Raw genomic sequence first — 18,839 nt, 5'->3', positions numbered from 1 at the left:
TGGAGTTTTCAAATCACCTTATGCTGCAAAGTTCTACTCGTAAGCAGCATATAAAGAATCAATAGCTTGTAAGTAGATAGCAACTGTGAATAGACAGACAGGCTAGTACATGGTTAAGTAGTTTATACAATTTAATAGCTCAGTAAATTTACTTTTAAAGAGGATCTTAGTTAACAAAATCCCTTTCCTTGACATGTTCATATCCATATAACTCATGTTTTTCCACAACACGTTTGTACCCATATAAATCATGTCTGTATTCAAGCTAATAATAAATTAGTGCCCTTTTATAAAATAGTAAAAAATGTAAAATTAATATAAAGTGTCATCAAACTTCTCAACAAGAGCTTTTTAAAAAATAAACTATTGGTGTGTCTGTGCATGTAAAGTTTATATTTTGCTGTGTTATTAATTTTACATTAACTGTGGGCTTTGATGTTGCCTGAATGGAACAGCCTTTTACTGCAACTGTTTCCTTTAACGTAAAATGCGTGTGGCATAATTCTCACTGCTAATTGCAACCTTATGACAATGCTCTGCAGAGCCCTGCTAACCTCATTTAGAATAGCATGAGGAGCCTAGGCCAGCTGCTAATAGATGCATGCTAAGACTTTTCTATTTTTTTTTTTACCATAAATTGAAATTAATACGATCTTAAAATGCAAGTCCTTGGGCATTGAAAGTTTGGATCTAGACCCAAATTTTCAATTTCCAGGCCAGACCCAGTTGTCACAGCAGAGGTTCCCTGCTTTTACGGCTGATTTGTTTTGCTCTCAGAGATGTGACCTCAGCAATGGAGCAATATAAACCATGAAATAAAACACATGCTGCCCTCTTCCAGCTTCAGCTGTGATAGCATCGTTAGCGCAGGAGGAATTGGTTGTGTACTCTCGCCTGCCCTCTTTTGATCCCACTTGCAATACAGACAAAATGAGGTTAAAACCTGCCTTCTGACTAACTGCAGGCTGCGAGGAGTGTCTGGAAGTACAGCTCAAGGAGATGGATGAAGGAGGCTCCAATGCAGTCCATATGCCACGTGTGCACTTCTAAAACATTTGTTGGAGCATGGTACACACTGTATTTTCAGCTGTGATGGGAACGGAGAGACAAGCTGAGCGCACATGTAGGATGTTCACATGGAAGGTGGGAGAGAAGGGTTCGTTCCCGCAGACCCTCCAGCTGACGGCCTGCCCTGCCGCTTCGGGCTCATCCGAATGTGATCCAGTCACTGCGGCTTCACCAGCTGCCATCTGCTCCACGTGCTGCTGTAACACCTTGGACACACATTGGTGGCTCATCTAGCTAGGAGACACCCGTGTCCTACCTTGAAGCTGAGTGAGACATCTGAGATAGCACGTTCCCGTCTCCCAAGGAGTAAGAGCAGACACAGCAAGGGTTTGAAAAGTTCAGCAGGCAGTTTACTTCAGCTTCAGAAATTGTCACCTATTTTATTTGATAGCTAACCCTTTCCCCGTCGTCTGTACCACTGTCATACTGCTTTAGCAGACTGGTGGCACCATCTGGCAGGAAAGGCAGATGATTGCCTTACACACATATGCAAAACTTACACAAATTCTGCCTTTTTGCCATTTAAATCCATGTTTTTATTTTCTTTCAAGGATGGAAGCTATTTTTCATTCATACTGCAGTGCTACACTTCAAGCAATAAAATGACATCTTTACTGATGATTAATTTCATTTCACAGAGTTTGGGACATGGAGACATCCCCCAGGGACTTGGTGTCTCCTTTTGGGGGCAGATAACTTAATCTACCTTTAATTCTGTTGTCCCCTGTGCAAAGTGCAGTGGTGACCACTGCTCCATCTACCTTGGAGCCCTTGTGAAGCTCACTTGGAGAATGAAGAAGCAAGACCCTTGTAATTAAGAAGCTACAAAGATGTTAATTATTATGATTCAGTGTTCTTTCAAATGCTGCTTTAAGTGGGGATTTGAGTTTTTTAAAATATTTTTGTGCTAATGGTTTAATTGATTTTTTTTCCTACAGGTTTGTTAAGTGTCAAGGGCTGTGACTTAGAATTGAAGCACACTTCTAATGGAGTGCCTGACCTTTCAACAACCTCACTGAACAGCACCGATGAAATTTCCAGGCAAGCTAATTAATACACTGCTACAGCACCAGTCGTGTGTACCTCTAGCCAAGAGAGGATGAAATCCTCCTGCCCTCCCCACACCCACCTCTCGTTAACAATAATGGATTTGAGACCTAATCAGGCATTAAAACAGAGGATTAGTGAGCTGCAAACTGCAGCGATCATGACTCGGTTTGCAGTGCATGCAGGAGACTGGCAAAAATGACAAGGCATGTTTTCAGTAAACTAATGTCTACATATCTGGAAAACCCATGTGGGCAGCAGAGACTGCTGTAACACTCAACGCAGTATACGATGATTTTGAATGATCAGCAGAAAAAGCGACACAGAACAGTAGCTTAATGAGAAATTACAACAGAGCAAGGAGCAGGTACAGGTAGGTGGCTGTGAAGCACCAAATATAACTCGATTGTGGTACCACATGCTACTGCCATACATTTAAATGACCACCTTTCTGAAGAAGTGGGATATGTAGCATCCTTCTACAAGCTGTAGCATGTTCCAGGAGCACAGGGCCCACTTTCCCCTGTGTTCAGAAGGGATACCGTAAGGAGAAGATATATTCCTAGTTTTTCTTCTTTGACTACAGTCAGGGCAAGAAGAGATTTAAGCAGAAGAAAACAGCAGTAAGAGCAGCAGGAGCTGGAGATTTCCGAGCTTAGGAGATGTGTAATCATCTGCCTTGAGGATCCTTTCCTCTGTCAGGTGCATCAGGAGAAGCAAAAACCTTTAGATGGCCATTGGCTATGCTACAGTAGCAAATAATCTGGAGCAATAAGACTGACTCTCTGAGGAGTGGGCCCACGGATCAATCACTGGAAGGTGCTGAACTCCCTCCTCCTCTGGCTGCTGCCACTGGCCTGCCTGCAGGATGTGTGTTTGGAGAGCAGCTTGGTGGCTCTGGAGGGAGAGACTGTTGTGGGGCCATGCCAGCCCTCCAGAGCCTTTGTTTCTGAGTAGCCAGTCTGGATCTGGAATAGCTGTCAGCCTTGCTGAATGCATGAAGGAGCTGTTCTACCATTTGTTTTACACATACGTTACAACGTTTGTTGCATGGCTTTGTGGCAAAGTCATCCATACTGGGTCAGGACTGGGCAGGCAGTTCCGGTCGTTATTGATAGTTTCACATAGCTGCTGTGTGAATGATTTCTCCTGCAGCTCATAGACCCTGGGGAATTGCTTTTAGATGTGTGCCAGCTCTCCTGAGGAGTCTGGTGATATTTATCACTTCCCTGAGCCCAAAGCTGTAATTCCATCAGAAGCTTTGTCCCCCTTGCCAACCAACATGTATAGAAAAGCAGTACACGTACTGTGCTGGAAGCAGGAGTGTGCATACAGGGGTGCTGATGCTAGCTCTGGTGAGGAGGAGGTAAAAAAAGGTATCTTACAGTATACCTCAAAGGGATCTTCTGTGGGATTCAGGAACAGGAACCCTGGAGCCATGTCAAAGCACTGTCATTTCTCCAGGTTCTCCACAATGGTGACATAGACCACGCGAGCAGCTGCTGCTGCCGTGTTATGCTCACATAGTAGGCGCGTGTCTGCCATGCTCTCAATGAAGTGTAGTGGAACTTTAAGAGGATCACCTTTATTCTCCTGAAATTTGTGGACTATTGCTTGCCAGTGCACTCATACCAAGAGCAACCTCCTGCTTCTGCCAGCAAATTATTCCGCTACCCAGGAAACCTTTGTCCCTCTCATGTCCCTCTCATGGAACAACAAACACTACCACTTCCATAAGGGGCCCAAGTCACAATTCTGTGAGTTTTCAGGAGGCTAAAGGCGGATGAGAGAACAGTTAGTAAATGGACAATAAGAAAAAGATCTGATAAAAGAAAGGAGGAGTTCAGCAAGTGGGGTTGACAACAGAAGGGAACACAGCTGAAGACAGGAAACGATTTCAAACTGGAAGTGTCAGTGGATGATGGAGCAGTGACAAAGAGCTGAGGGCTGGCAGATGCCGGCAAACAGGAAGGTGCCTATGGCAGTTGGCCCCTTACGTATAGCACAAGAACCACTTCAGGATCCTGTGGGAGCTCTGAATGGTTTAAGAGTCTTCTTTTGGCACATGTGCTGGGAAACATGCTGGAGGATTTTAAAGTAGTGCAGCCTGCATACGTGTTTGGAAGGCAGTGTTTCCATGAAGTGCCAGAGTGGAATGGCATTTCACTGCCTTTCCCCAAAAGACACCTAGTTTGTGCTCCTCTATATCACTCTGAGAACCAGACTAGCCATAGAAGCAAATGTGAGCTTTGCTTCAAAACCACACTTCTGGGCTGGAAAAAAGTGCTAAAGGCAGCCACTGAACACAGGGCACGTATGTCTCTTGCACATCTACCTTTTCTGAGAGGTACATTACAGCTCCCTTATCTTACACACTTGAAAAAGAGAGAGACTTAAAGTACATCTTAGGCTTCCTGGCAAATGATGTTGCCTTTTTTATGGGAAGGTCTTCCTATATCAACAGCCCTTCAGTGCAGCGGGCCTGGGAAACGGGTTTTCTGTGGTCAGCACATGAGCAGCTGGTCTAATACCTTTATAATGTAGTGTGTAGAGGGGATGAATTACTTCCCCTGCTCAAGAGGACTAACAGCATTGCGTGCATGTAAGAGAGACAAGGGAGAGCTGCCATCTGCTGTTGGAAAGATCCTGGTTCATCTTTTAGCCCAGGCATTGCTGACTGCTGTAGGTGTCTCATGAATGACAGTGACTCCCATCCCACCGTTTTAGCACACAGCACAATATTTCACACGAGGACCAGGAAATCCGCACCTGTCATGCACTGGGGAGAGGTAAAGTTTGCCCTCAAGTGCTGCTGTTCTCATTTCTAACTCAGGAAAAAGATAAAGGATTTTACTGACATTTTGAACCATCCTTACCAAGAGCAAAGCAAAGCTAGAAGGTACGGCAAAAAGCACTTTGCCTCCAGGAGGGAGCTTAATGGAATAATCAACCACATTTTCAAATTTAAGCCATAGCTAGCCACTTAAATCAGTGTTTAGATCTGGTATTTGAAATGTTTTTTAAAAAGCTGAACACTACTACTACTGAAATGAAAGAATTGCTGATGGCCTACACTTCTAAAATCTGCGTGCTTATGGTGAGAAAAAAAGATTACTCATCTCCTGAAAAGACAGCACATTTAATGAAATCGCTTTGATTACTTACCAACTTCTGAAAAAATGTTTACTCTTACTTTCTAAATTACATTTAAGCCAGTTTTGGTAAATGTAACGTATTCTTTTAGAAAAGACATCCAAATATTTAATATGATTTAAAGAAAATATTTCAGTTATTTAAATAGCAAAACTATCTTGTTTAATGCTTCATTTAAAAAAAAAAAGCCTGAAAATTATGGAAAGGTACTACTTTTTAATATTTTTTTCCAAGAGAGAAAATGAATGAAGAAAAGAGCCATCCGTATCACCCTAGTCATTTACAGAGGAACCCCACAAGTCAATAATTCAGGACCAGATCATTCACAAAGGAATAAAAATTAATACAGCAGCGTGGTGCTAATTTGATGTGAAAGTAAATACTTTTCAGCTATTCTACTGAGTTTTTTTCATTGCAAATTGATATTTTTCCAAAGGACAAAACTAAAAAAAAAAAAAAAAAAATAATTCTAGAATATGTGTACTAAACTAAAATAATTTTCCAGTAGGAATAGTGGTGGGAGCAGCAATAGCAGCTGCAGATGAGAGTTCAGTCAATTCAGCTGTTTGTGTTGGTTAGATTTTGAGTAATAAGGTTCTGCCCTAGTAGATGCATATATTTAAGTGTCTAAATATAAGCTTACAGTCCATGTTTAAAGCGTTTGGCATATTTACCCTTTAAATAAAGACTGGGTTATTTAAAAAAAAAAACAACTGAAGTGATTGCTCATAAAGAAATAATTCATTTAATGCAGTAATTATGTTGTAAATCCCAAGGCCTGTTATACGTCAGACAAAATCATAAGACTTATCCTCCAAACGGATTTTTGTCCTCAATATCCTTCAGAGGGGAAAACTCTTAATTCAACAGTGATAATGCTTTAACTTAAATTAGTCAGTCTGTGAGAGGGTGTCATTTAAAACATGAATTGGGGATCTCAGCAGCAGCTGCCACACTCACACTCAGCTGGGCTGAGTGGAGAGAAGTGATTTCAGAGGAGGGCAGGTGAGATCCACTTTGCAGGGCGGCAGTACCTCATGCTGACTCCTCCTGATTCGAAAAACTGGCCAGAACGCACCAGTGCTGACTTTTTCTTGCAGTGGTTCTGTGGTTTTTCAGCTGCGTTTGCCTGAGAGTGGAGGCAGCAGCAGGTACCTCCAGCAGATGGTGCAGCCGGTTGCTTCCTCTGCAGGGACTCAGGGGTAGCAACCGGTTTTCCCAAGGTGGGTTATAAGGTGTGCTGGAGAGAGAAATAAACAACATTGTTATGTCACAAGTCTTTAATGAAGTTACTGATGTTATCCTGGGAAGAAGGCACCACAGCTTCTTCTGTTCCTACACTGAGGTTTCTGGTATCTGGGGCAGCTTTTAACTTCTGATGCTCACCAGCTCTCCCACTGCCCCATTTGCGCAATTGCAAAGACAGCTTGAACTTGGCAGGGCAGAAGCAGGTCTGCAAAACCCACGCACTCCTTCTCCTCCGGATGCAAAGCATGGTATGGAGAGGAGCATCTCAGCCTTTGTGCAGTCTGTTTGCCTTTGAGAAGACAAAAGTGAAAATGTAAAGCTGTGCAAAACAACCTCGGTAGCCGAAAAAAAAAAACCTCAGCTACCTTCAAAACTGAAAAAAGAGCTGGAACCCCAGGGGTCCCTGCAACACAAACTTACTTCGTGTAGGATGATGACGCTGTCCTAACAAGTGTCAGGCACCTTGGGGCTGAATCACAGTCTCGCTGAGCTGGTCAGATATCCGCGGAGCTGCAGGCTGTCACAGGATGGCCACGGAGAGTAAGAAACTGCTCCAAAGCAGGAAGAAAACAAATTAAAAAATCTTTTAGAGACTTGCCAGTAAAGTTTCTTTGGCTCTGTGTCTGGGCGTCACTCCCAAATTCAGCCTCTCGCCCTCAGATAAAGCACTACAGCCTGGAATGAGAGTTGGATGCGTGGGAGGGGAGTGCACGTATCTGTGTCTGGGCTGGAAAACATATGTACTGTAATGCCTAGAAAATGCTTTTTACTTTGGGCTGTGCTCCAGAAAACCTTTTTCCTTGCTTTTACAACTGTCCCCTGTTGCTTGGATCTGCCCAGATGTTTAACCCAGCCCTGAGGACAGGGAGGCTGAGGAGTTTTCTTTGTACTCTTCCTTCTGCCACCCAGCTGTGAGAGCAGCCAGCCCTGGGCACCTTGCCTCCAGCCCACACCTCCACTCCCCAAAGAGATGAGCAAGAAGAGGTGGTCACCCCAGGCTGTAGGGAGACCTGTCCACAGCTCCCAGACCCATGGCTTTTGGCTTTACCTTCCACCTCAAGCAGATCAAGTCCCAGGCTCAGCAGAGAGGGGGGACAAACAAAGACCGTGTGGGGCAGAAGGAAAGAGAGAGGAAGAGGAGATCCTGAGGGACTGTGTCACTGGCCAGTTCCTACCATTTTATTATGAGGTTCTATTACTGGGTGGATTGTTTGTTACATTTTTAAGTCTATATTCTGTAATTTTATAATTATGTGAGGATTTTGGCTATTCTCAAATTAAAAGCAAACATAGACCACCACCATCAAATTGTACATCCTTAGTTTTCCAGATCACAGAAACAAGCTGGAAAAAAATACTCTTCTTTTTCATGTCACGATTTAAAAATCAATCTCTTCCTGGAGGGCAGGAGTTGACTTCTGGCTGGAAGACGGCAGGGTGGCTCTAACTCAAGGGAGATGCAGGTGAAGCCAACTGCAAGGACGGAGACCCCGGGCAAGGTCAGGGAACCGGGGAAGCACTTGTCAAAACAGAGGAAGGGGAGAGAATGGGGGCTTCGTTAGGGCCACGGCCGGACTTGGCTGCGGGAGGGTTGAGGCCTGGCAGGGGGAGCAGGCGGAGGCCGGTCCGGTCCGCAGGGGACTGGGCCCACCGCCACGCCTGGGTGCCAGACAGCCTCTCCCGCCCGCCCCGGCTGAGGAGGTCCGGGGGCGCGGACGGCCCTGTTGGGCCACCCCCTCCCCACAGCGGGTGTCCCACCCCCACCGGTAACGGCCACCCCGGCACACCTAGGCCCCGCCCCTCGCCGGTAACGGCCCCCCTGTCCCGCCCCGGCACACCTAGGCCCCTCCCCTGGTGACACTGCCGTGGCGGCCGGGGCCGGGGCGCTGGCCGGGCGCGGTGGCGGCGGGGCCGCGGGTCCGTGGTAAGGCTGCTTCCGCGCGGGTAGCGCGCGCCCAACGGCCGTAACGGCCAGCGCCGCTTAGCTCCCCCCCCGCGCGGAGGGGCTCGGGTGGAGGAACCGGTGGCTCCGGGTCGAGGAGGGGCTCACGGCAGCCGGGGCTTCCCCTACCCCGCCTCGCCTGGGGAAGAGAGGGGGCCCCTGCAGCGGCCGCCCCCCCCCCGCTCCGAGCTCAGCGTCCCCCTCAAAGCCCAGCGCTGCGGGGCCGGCGTCCAGCTGCTGCCCCGGGTTGTGCCCGGCCGGGCCTGCGCCACCTTCGAGGTGAACTTGGGGGAAAAAAAACCGAGATTCGTTCTGTTAAGTACAGAACACGTCTAATAGTGGCCAGTCTTTCAGAAGTGGTTTTAGTGTAGCTCCTAACCCCCCCCCACCCCCGTCGGAAAAATTATTGAGGAGATGGGATTATTCTAAAATGATAAACGCAGTGTTGCCTGTTTAATTTACAGGCGCCAAACTGAATTTATTAAATCTGCCTTAATTGCTGAAATAGTTGGAAGCACCGTGTTTTTCACAGGGTTAAACGGCCGGTTCCCGTGTTGCTGCAAGCCACGGTCACCTCCTCAGTAATCCTTCGGACTGGGAAAGCCCCCTCGGACAACGGCAGCGCTGTTTGGGTATACACGAGATGGATGAGATAAAAAATTAAAGAAAATATTTAACAAGTGTTTGATACTGTGTATCATTACTTCAGTTTGCCTCCTGTATACTCAATTAATATCCAACAACTTCTGTTAAGTGTTTCCTCAATATTGTTCACTAATTTAATGGCTTGCTTGTGATGTGGGCAGATTGTTAGGTGTAAATTTTAAATAATTTTGTCTACAGCCATTCCCAGTTGTATAATACTGTTTCTTTAAGCTTGAGCGTTCTTTCTCATACCTTATCAGCTATCTTTCTTTATTCCTACACAGCCCTTATCACAGAAGTATTTATTTACCATTCTTTCTTTGCAGGCTGGTATCCTACGCAGAAAGTGAGACTGAAAACAGGCACATGCTGATTGCTGGAAGAGAGGCTGAAGGACATCCTGTTTTGATTTAGCAGTGTTATTATTCTTTGGGGTGAAATGAAGAATTCGATTCTGTTTTGGAAATATTCAAGTTTCTAATGCAGCTGAACTTCAGTAGCCTTTTTTTTTTGCAGTACAGATTTCAACAATTGAGTTTTTTAATATATCCAGAAAATTTTTAAATATGCAGAACCTGTCGCTCGTAGAAGGTCTCAGTAATACAGACACATCTCGCTGGATGTCTCTAAAAGACCTAGCAGTTGAAGTAGGTGGTACGTCTCTCTATGAAAGTGACTGTAACTGGAATGAAAGGTCAAATAATGAAGAAATTAATCTTGAAGTAATGCAGCAAAGCCTCCCTGGAGTAAATAGCAAAGGGAGAATATGTGAGGGGTTTTCTGAGACCAGTTGCAGCACCTCAGAACCCAGCAGTTCCTGGGGTGATTTTGAAGGCTTTGGGGAGTCCTTAGACAAATCAGAAAGATTCGGCCATGATGTTTTGGTGAAGTCAACAAAAGCTTTTAGAGGCGTTAGGGACTCAAGCAGAGGACATTGCAGAGCTTCTGCAGGTCGCGTTTGTTCTGAGCCAGCTCTGTGCGGTGGGATACAGGAGGCTTCGAGCTCTCTAAATGAGGTATGTGTTAATGGTAAACCAAAGACCAGAGTGTTTGTGTTACTGCTTCCCACGACTCAGGATTTGTATCTGAATGTCATCTCTGTAGAGGATAATGCTGTACAGGGAGGGAAACTGTCAAGCTACTTTGCAGCTAACTCAAGTGGAACAAAAGCAACTTCTTTACAGTGTTTGACAAATACTTAAGTTATCCTGCTGGAGAGCTTTAAAGAATGTAAGGAGCTCCTTTGCTTCCAGACCCTAGGAATAAGTAAGCACGTAGAATCCATGAACCTTGCCCTGAAGCACATGAGATTTAAAAGCTAGACAAGAATGAGCATAGGAAACAAAAAATAGGGAAGGTGGGTAACAAAAACAGGGTGGAGAAAAATTCTATGAGTTGCCTGCAAGCTTATTGAAGTAAACAAACATAAAATTGATTTAGAAATTGGCAAAACCAATAACTTTTGTTATTTAATATACTGCCTGAGTAATCCAATAGCCTTTCTGGAATTTTAGACTAGTTGTCAATAGAAGTTAATGACACACACAAAAAAATGAATAGAAATAATTTAATATCATTCATTTTCTAGCATAGGATGTTACATTCTCTCAGGTGATGTTAGAACTAATAATCTGAATAAAAAATATAACATCAGCACAAAAAAAAATGTTCAGGTTAAGGGTTATACCTTGTGGCAATTAGTATATTTCCATGTTTACCAAATATGCATCACCAAAGTGAAGCAAAGTAACAAAAGGAAAATAAGAATGTAGGAATACAGAACAAAACACCCTCATTCTTACTACTTTTGCCCTAAATTAAAACATTTGAAAAACAAGAGCAAACAACTAAGACTTCCACAGAGTTAATCAGTAGCAGTGATAGCTTACTGCTTGTAGTCTCTTAGATGAGTCTTAGTATACATTGGGAATGGAGGGTTTTCTGGAGGCAGGCGTTCTTGCCCTTGCCTGGGAGTGTTGCCTATCCAATAGGTATTACGAGGGAAAGCCCAAAGATGCACATGAGGTAAGCTGTCCAGCACTGATAGAGTGGAGGTGACAATGTTATTGGTATGTATAAACAAGAGAAGTTAAATTGTTCATAGTGCTGGCAATAGGTGACAAGAAGTTTTATGTTGAAAAAGGAGAGTATGTCATGACTGGAGCTGAAATAGAATATGACAAGATTGTTTGTTTTCTTTCCAAAAGCAGTAGATCTTAATCTTGCTGAAGTCTTTGCTTTATTGTTGCATTTATTAAAGGCAAAAGGAAATGTCCAGTACGAGCTAAGTAAGTTAACCCAGCCTAGAGTTTCAAGTTGTCTTTTCTGGTCTGAGGGTAGAGAAACAGCTGCAGAGCTGTTTGAGATTTCTTTGGGGGTATGATATACATGTAGCTTGTCCTTCATCCCTGTGCTTTTTGGATTGTTTGTTTGAGATGATAAACTCTTCAGGTTGGGGCTCTGTCTTCTGTATGGTCAATAGAAAAAAGTCCAGGTGGGTTGGAAGTGACCTCTAGAGATTGTCTGAGGTCAGAGGTCTGACCTTCAATATCTAATGCTTATGTTAATTAAACGATGTCAGTCTGGAGCAGAATAATGTATTTTAAGATGAAAACAATCACTGATTTCCTTGCAGTAGCTGGATGCTATGCCTGCATGATTGAATAACTAAGGATTTTTCATGTGTTCTTTAAATACTGGCCATTGTGAGAGGGACTAGTGTACTTGCTTAAGCCCTAGAGTATTCTGATATAATAGGATATAGAGGATTTGTTCAGAAAGTACAGATCTGAAATGTGTGCATTCATATTTTTATAACCACTATAAAGCTACACGGTAAACAGACATATACTCAAATTTTTTTTAGAAGCACCCACTGAAGTAGACAGTTGCCTTTTTCCTGTATGTTGGGCTTTTCATCTGGCTTGGCTGAACTGTAAGCCAGTGACTCGTATGCCTGTCAGAGTAACATCACAGGCTCTGAGATGATATTACAAACAAGGCAGACCCGTGCTTCCCTCAGTTCACACTTCTGTGGCTGTAATTTCCCCCTCACCCCAAAGCCAAGAGCAGCTGCCTGACTTTTCCTTAGCTCTCCGTCCCATGTAGGGCTTGGTACCTACTTGGAGGGTTTTTTCCTTGACTGTGACTCTCCGTGTATGCTTTAGCACTTGTGCTTTCACAGAATTGTGCTTTTCAAACGTCTTTCTCTGCCATGTAGTATCGCTGTTTTAAGTTAAGTCTACTGAAATAATTTACAAATCCAAAAAATTTACAAAGCCTTCTACCAGCTCTGTTGATTTTGCCCACTCACTCATTAGATTAAATCTGTATTCTCTCAATATTCAGTACATTCGTCTGAGTTCACTATAATGAAACTGTGGAAAGATCTTAATTTATTTCAGCTATTAGAATTACAATTAAGTGAACCTGTCAAAATGTGAAGTATCTATACCTATATTTTTCAAATTAAATTGTTGATTACTAGGCAAAGAAAACAAACTGACTGGTTTCATTCTCTAGTTTTCACACAACTTTGCTGCTCCTGGATTGCAGTCCCTCTGCAGGGTGTTGGAGTCAATTAATTGCTTTGCTTTAGAAAATTGCAGTAATTCCTCCTTTGAAGGAATAAAAGAATGAAGCTTCTGGACCAGATGGCATGATAACATCCCCTTAGGATAGGATGTAAATTATCTCCATTTTTCCTTGTATATGTATTTGTTAGTCTTCAGGTAACCCTGTTACTTCCAGTAGGCCTGCTTGTGTGTTTTTGGATCACACTGAACTATGGGGTTGGTCCCTCTGTGCCGTTAATATTAATACAAATTTTAAAAACAGTCAATAATACAATCTCTGGAAACATTGTAGTCTTTGGACTAAGTCTTTAGGAACTGTGGGATTGACCTCTATAATGTCTGCAATAAAACTCTGTTTTTTCTAGGCAAACCACAGCTATGAGGATATATTTAAGTTGGGCTTTCCAGAAATCTTTGTATCACAGTTCAGAGAGAGCATAAGAAGCTTAGATCAAATACTTGATACAAATAATGAAGACGTTGGAATTCCTGAACTTGAGAAGAATCAACTTTGGTAATGCATTTAGATCAACAGTTAAAAAAAAAAAATAGTTCCTCAGCAATTACGCTTTATTTAATAATTTAAAAATTGGTCGTACCTGCAGGTGAACTTAAAAATCTTTTAAATTGCTATGCTCTTTCAGCATATAGATCTTACCAATTTTGTATTGTGGTGATAAAGGAAACGGATTGTGTTTTAGCCATTGGAAAACAAGGAAGAGAATATCTCAAAATTACGAATTCTTACTTGAGGTTTTTCCTGCTGTTGGTGTGCCTTCTTATGACTAAGCTTCCGGAATGCCAGAACAGCCAACAGGCAGCCTGTTCTTCCTGTTTGCTTGTCCTTTCTTTACACCACATCTGACTTACTTCTATATCATCTGAGGCAGGAGCATTGCTGCTGCTTCTACTGACAACCCACCTGTTTTTTTTTTTCTCCTCTCTCCCCAGTTTTCCCAGCTGGTAACTTCTTCCCATGTTTAACCAGATGCGCTTCAGAACCTGTGGTGCATCTGGCTTCTTTCCTGGGGTTATGTTAATAGCAATTAGTATCGTTAACTTAGCTTTCTCTTAAGACAACTGGAGTGTTTTTAGATTTGTTACATGTTTTTGAAGGATCATCGAAGTATTGTAGTTCCTGAACAGTATTGTAGTTATTTTTGCACACATCTGAGGCTTTGCATCTAGGAAGCTGGGTCAGACCATACTTTGGAAATTCATAAGATTCACAAGAATCACAAGAAATGTAGTTAAAACATTTAATATTGGCATCCTTTCGGCAAGTTCCTTCCATATGCATTATATTTTAATCAGCCTCAAATTTGTGGAGAAATAGCTATGTGTGACTGCAATATTATAGCACAATACCAACTACAGACAAAAAAAATCCCAGGTCTACTGTGGTGAGCAACTAAGATCAATGGCAATTGCATCCTTTATTAAGCCAAAAGCAGCTAGATTTATATAGGATGAATGCAATGTGAAAACCCAAAGTGCAGTGTAGAAGGAGCTCTTTAATTCTCACTGTTTCAGCAGCGTGTGCCTTTGGCTTGTTTTGTAGTACCTGGTGTCCAGAGCGGATGCAGGTCACCCACCTGAGCAGCAGGCAGCTGCAGCGAGAAGCATGACTGATGGGAAGGAGAAAGGTTTGAGAGACAGAAAATGCAAAGTGCAGAATTAACAGGGCTGAACTCTACCCACATTGCACAGAAGCAGCTGGATAATCCAGCTGTTGGTGTATAACGATCTCAGAAGTATGCTTCTAATGCACTTCTTATCTGAGAAGTCCAAACATACAGTCGTGTTGACTTACTGTTTCCGTTAATTGTCATGCAAGCTCATTAGTACTTTGGCTTGATAGTCTGAACCGAATGTTGAAAGAGTTTTAAGATAGGTTCCTTTTTAGATCAAGGTAGGCTAGTACACAACTGAATTAGTGAAAATAACTAAGTTTCATACATCTGCAGGAAACTTTGTACACCTTATAACTCAAATTGTGTTTTCTTTCCCAGCATTGATTCTGGAAACATATGGAGAACACTTAGAGACTTTGATAATACCCCCAGCTTAAGACATCCCTGGAGTAAATCTCATTGCCAAGAAAACCTCTTGAGTGTTCTTGGAATAGATGCAAATCAAAAGGTAATTGAACAACGGTTTGCTAGTATGCCAGCACAAACACTTGGTTATGAATCTGATTTTCTGTAAGCTATACATGCAGATGCACGAGGAACTAGATCTGAGTGAGTCATAAGTTTTTTTTTACAGAGAGCCTTTTAAAATGATAGTCTAGTGTTTTCTCATCATTATGTGTAAATAGCTATGAAATTGTGCAGGATCAAATTTTGATTGTCTTTACATTGAAGTGTCCATTATGTAGCGCCCGGTTGCATTAGGTGGTACGTTCAGCTTTAGCATAGATGTAGAATGAGCTCTCAGATGTGTGCAGTAAGATGGTTTTCTTTTTTGCACAGAGTATGAGAAAATTGTTAGCTTCTCTAATACCTTGCCATTAAGTGAAAATCGGATTTGAATCAGAGGGGCTGTTAAAGTAATTACTGGATGTTGTTACTGTGTACGAACTGAAAGTGTGTTCCAGTTCCCTTTTCCTCAGATTATTGTACCTGCTTTTGCAAGGCTTGAGGGAGAGGAGTGTGTTTTAAATTGAATCGAGAACAAACCATCAGTATTGAAAGATCCCCAAAAGAAATGTCAGTTGAATCTCTTCTTTTGAGAAGATAAGGGTATCATGGATGGTTTAGCATTCAACCTGCTTATTTAGTTGGGATGAATTAGTCGCTTTTTTTCAGAAGTAACTATTTCAGTTGATAATTTGATTGCTGAAGCATGATGGGTAGGGTGCTGCGTTCAGCTTTCATTTTATGGACATTATTGAGCTTTCATGCAAGTTATATACAAACAGAACAACACTGCTGAAGGTGTAGGACCTATTCTGCACTTGAAAGTCACTTCCATACAACTGTCACTGAACAGAAGAGAGTGGGACACATTTCTCCCACATAGTTAAACTCCCCTTTGTTCCTTTCTTGCCCGTAGATACCCTGGCATTAAATCAATGCACAGGCAGCTTAAAATTCTGTCATTGCTTCTTTTCTGTTACTGGAAAATTGTATTGCTTTTAACATTACTATGATGTTGTATTTCTCTGCTATTTTCTGGTCTAGTAACCTATATTTTAATTGGTATTTGCTAATTTTAATTGGAAATTGCCGTTTTAAAACTGAGTCAAAATTAGATTAACCTGTGTAGAACTTGTTTTGGCATAAAATTGTTTTAATGCCAGAGGGGCACATGATAAATCACAATAGAGCTTCAGAAAAGAAAATTTAGTTGTTATTGTTATTTGAGGAAAGCTTCTCTTTAGATTATATGCTTTGATATCAGATAGACATTAGTAAAGAAAAAGTAAATAATGTTTTATTAGGACTTTTCGGAGAGCCAGGATGACATTTTTGAGGAATCAAATGTTAAAGATTATGACGACTTCAGATTTGATGGATTCGGAATTAATGACTGCAAAACACTGATCCAGACCAAGGTAAGAATTGCTTTTAAAATACTTCAGAGAACCACAGAGTGTATTTTATATGTTCCTCTGCGCTGTAGCCAGCCAGGATTATATGTCCTAATGTAATTGCTTAGTCCTGATATAATTGCTTGGATGTGGAGTTGTTAATTGCTCTTTGAAACTTGTCTGACTCTTTTAGAAGAGGTACAATATAACGTACCAAATGCAAAGCAACACAATAGGGGGGATACTGAAATGTAACATTACTCATTACATAAGCTGGCTTTTAGGCCAAATTGCTTATTGGTTGAGAGAGAGCAGTGATATATAAAATCTAGTCAGGATGCTCTGATAACAAAGGAAGACAAGCATGTCTGTAGAAGGATCAACACATCGATCACTGAGAACGATGCTTGTAACTCACTCCTAAAATACATGGTAAGGGAGACATTAGAAGCAAAGCTGGTAGAGAAGAAATTACATTCAAACTTGCATTTCAGATGTTCAGAATGATTCAGATTTGGTTTGTTCACTCGAGGGGAAAACAGGGTCTACTTATGGAGGAAGGCAGTATTGATGTTAAAATTACAAGGATTTGAGAACATTACTACTTTTAAGCTGTTACAAAACGTAGAGAAATTAAATTGAAATACTTTGTTGTTAGTGCATTTATGTCTTTGGTCAAACAGGCCTTAGTAAGCTCAGTTTCTTTCTTGCTAAAGCAATGCAAGTTGGAAGGAAAATTCTGTCATTCCCATCACTTAAAAAAAAATCAGTCACGTTCTGTTCTTAACACAGTATTTTGGGTGAATATTCTTAACACTAGTTCCCTTCCTCAGTGGAGAATAAAATTGAGGAACTGTTGTTGCTGTGGAGATGCATAGTTTGAGGCACACCTTCATTGCTATGTTTTATTCTATTTAATGCATTGGATAATGAAGATGTGTGCTGTTCTGGGAACTTTGTACATGAGAGCTGTTAGGCTGGAGAATTCAGAAAGAAAACCAGAAGAGACTGTCCGATTTATTCCTTTGTAATTCAGTTCAGCTTTCTTCAGTGAGTACATGAGGGTGGGATCAAGCATATACTTGGAAATGTGTAAAATACAGAGACAGCGTTCAGGCAAAGCGGTTCAAGGTAGATGAAGAAGGAGTAAAAGTAAAAAGAATCATGATACAAAGTTAAGGTAAATGGACAATATTTTTCTGGAGTAGCCTCTGAAGGGAAAGAACAAGCCCTGCAGCTTGGTGTCTCAAAGTAAAGCTCATTAGGTAATGTATGTTGCCATTTCTAATTTATAAGTAAGTTAAATCATATAGTGGGATGTTTTCCATTTATCTTACTAGTGATGTAATTTATTTTCATATGCTGATTTTATTTTTATGAAATCTGTGTAAAAATTAGATTGAAATATGCCAAGTGATTGACTTACATAAGATGGAAAAAATATAACTTAGTTTTTCTTTTTCACTCAGCTTTCTGTATCACCAGATTCCAGACATGGTCATCTTTTCACCTCTAACCTTTTTTTGAAAACCACATCATCAAATGGAAACATGCAATATGTAACAATCCCAAGGAAGAAGCACATTTTCACTACACACAACCTAAAAATGAAATTTTTCAGTAGTGATGTTTGCTGAACCAAAGGCACTTTTAAATAATTTTTTTTTCTTTTTGAACTGAACGCAGTTTACCTTCATTTTGTTACTGGCTTGGTACTATAGGTTACAGACATTCGTTAGGAAAGTGACATGTTACTGGATACGAAGTACCTAAAGCCACGTTATTAGAAGGTATTTATCCTATTTAGTTGTGAAGTCAAAGGTGTAATTTTGTCCTGCTAAGTTTTGCTGCAGAGTCACCTCTCTTACAATAAATCCAGCTGCAATCACACTTTTAAGATCCTCTGGTGGACTACTCTCCTGAACTACTGACCTTTCAGGTCTTAATGCCTCTTCGATCAAAACCTTGTTTCCCTGCCGAAATCTAACCTCAGGTGTGTTGTAACGTGTGCCTTAACACCATCTCTCCTCATATTTAGTCCAGTCTGGATCAGTGGAGATCTGTTACTTTGCCACTGCTGAACATAATGAGAGGAGCCTTCTACATCTGGTGGGTTTCATGAGGGTTTAGGAAAATAGAACTGATTTATCTGGCTGATAAAGCCTACTGTGGTAAAATGGGTAGAGTCAGAGAAACGTTTTGTTCTGGCATTGGTTTCCAACTGAAATAAATAAGCTCTCTGAAGCTGATTGTAACAAGACTTCTTGGATTCATTCAGCCACCGAACACACCAAGCATCACCACGCTTGTTAAAGCTGAACAGGCCCTGTAGTTCAGGCCTTGCGCTGCACAATGCTGTAAATTGCTGCCCTTTTAAAGTTTTATGGTAACTATCAACCATGTTGCCCATCTTCCTGCATGCTTGAGTGCCAGAGGGGGTGCACTTCACTCTCATTCATTCATATAATCCATGGTGCTTCCTTGCCAACTGCAGCAGCTTTATTTATTCATTGGTAGTAACTTTTAAGCAAGTTACTAATCCATTTACTGCTTTGGCCATTCTGAATATGAGCATTTTATATGGCTTTTTATTTTAAAGAGTCGCTAAGCACTGCAACTGACATTT

At 41.8% G+C, this 18,839-nt stretch overlaps 1 protein-coding gene across 3 annotated transcripts; it reads left to right on the top strand.

Annotated features, from left to right (window-relative positions):
• The first annotated feature begins 8,400 nt into the window (after positions 1-8,400).
• Positions 8,401-18,473, top strand: CLBA1 (clathrin binding box of aftiphilin containing 1). 3 transcript variants are annotated; one of them, XM_086749051.1, is made up of 6 exons: positions 8,401-8,440; positions 9,430-10,119; positions 13,044-13,192; positions 14,691-14,820; positions 16,124-16,237; positions 17,683-18,473. In XM_086749051.1, exons 2-6 carry the CDS (start codon positions 9,670-9,672, stop codon positions 17,848-17,850), a joined length of 1,011 nt encoding a protein of 336 aa, XP_086605177.1. In that variant the 5' UTR covers positions 8,401-8,440; positions 9,430-9,669; the 3' UTR covers positions 17,851-18,473. The 3 variants fall into 3 exon arrangements, with proteins under 3 accessions (XP_086605177.1, XP_086605179.1, XP_086605178.1); XM_086749053.1 differs by lacking the exon at positions 8,401-8,440 and adding an exon at positions 8,638-8,737; XM_086749052.1 differs by lacking the exon at positions 8,401-8,440 and adding an exon at positions 8,998-9,138.
• The last annotated feature ends 366 nt before the right edge of the window (positions 18,474-18,839 follow it).

Source organism: Chlamydotis macqueenii, chromosome 5 (assembly GCF_036417535.1).
Source record: "Chlamydotis macqueenii isolate bChlMac1 chromosome 5, bChlMac1.mat, whole genome shotgun sequence".
Lineage (NCBI taxonomy): Eukaryota > Metazoa > Chordata > Aves > Otidiformes > Otididae > Chlamydotis > Chlamydotis macqueenii.
The sequence above is the reverse complement of the archived record's forward strand: the minus strand, read 5'-3'. Positions and strand labels throughout refer to the sequence as shown.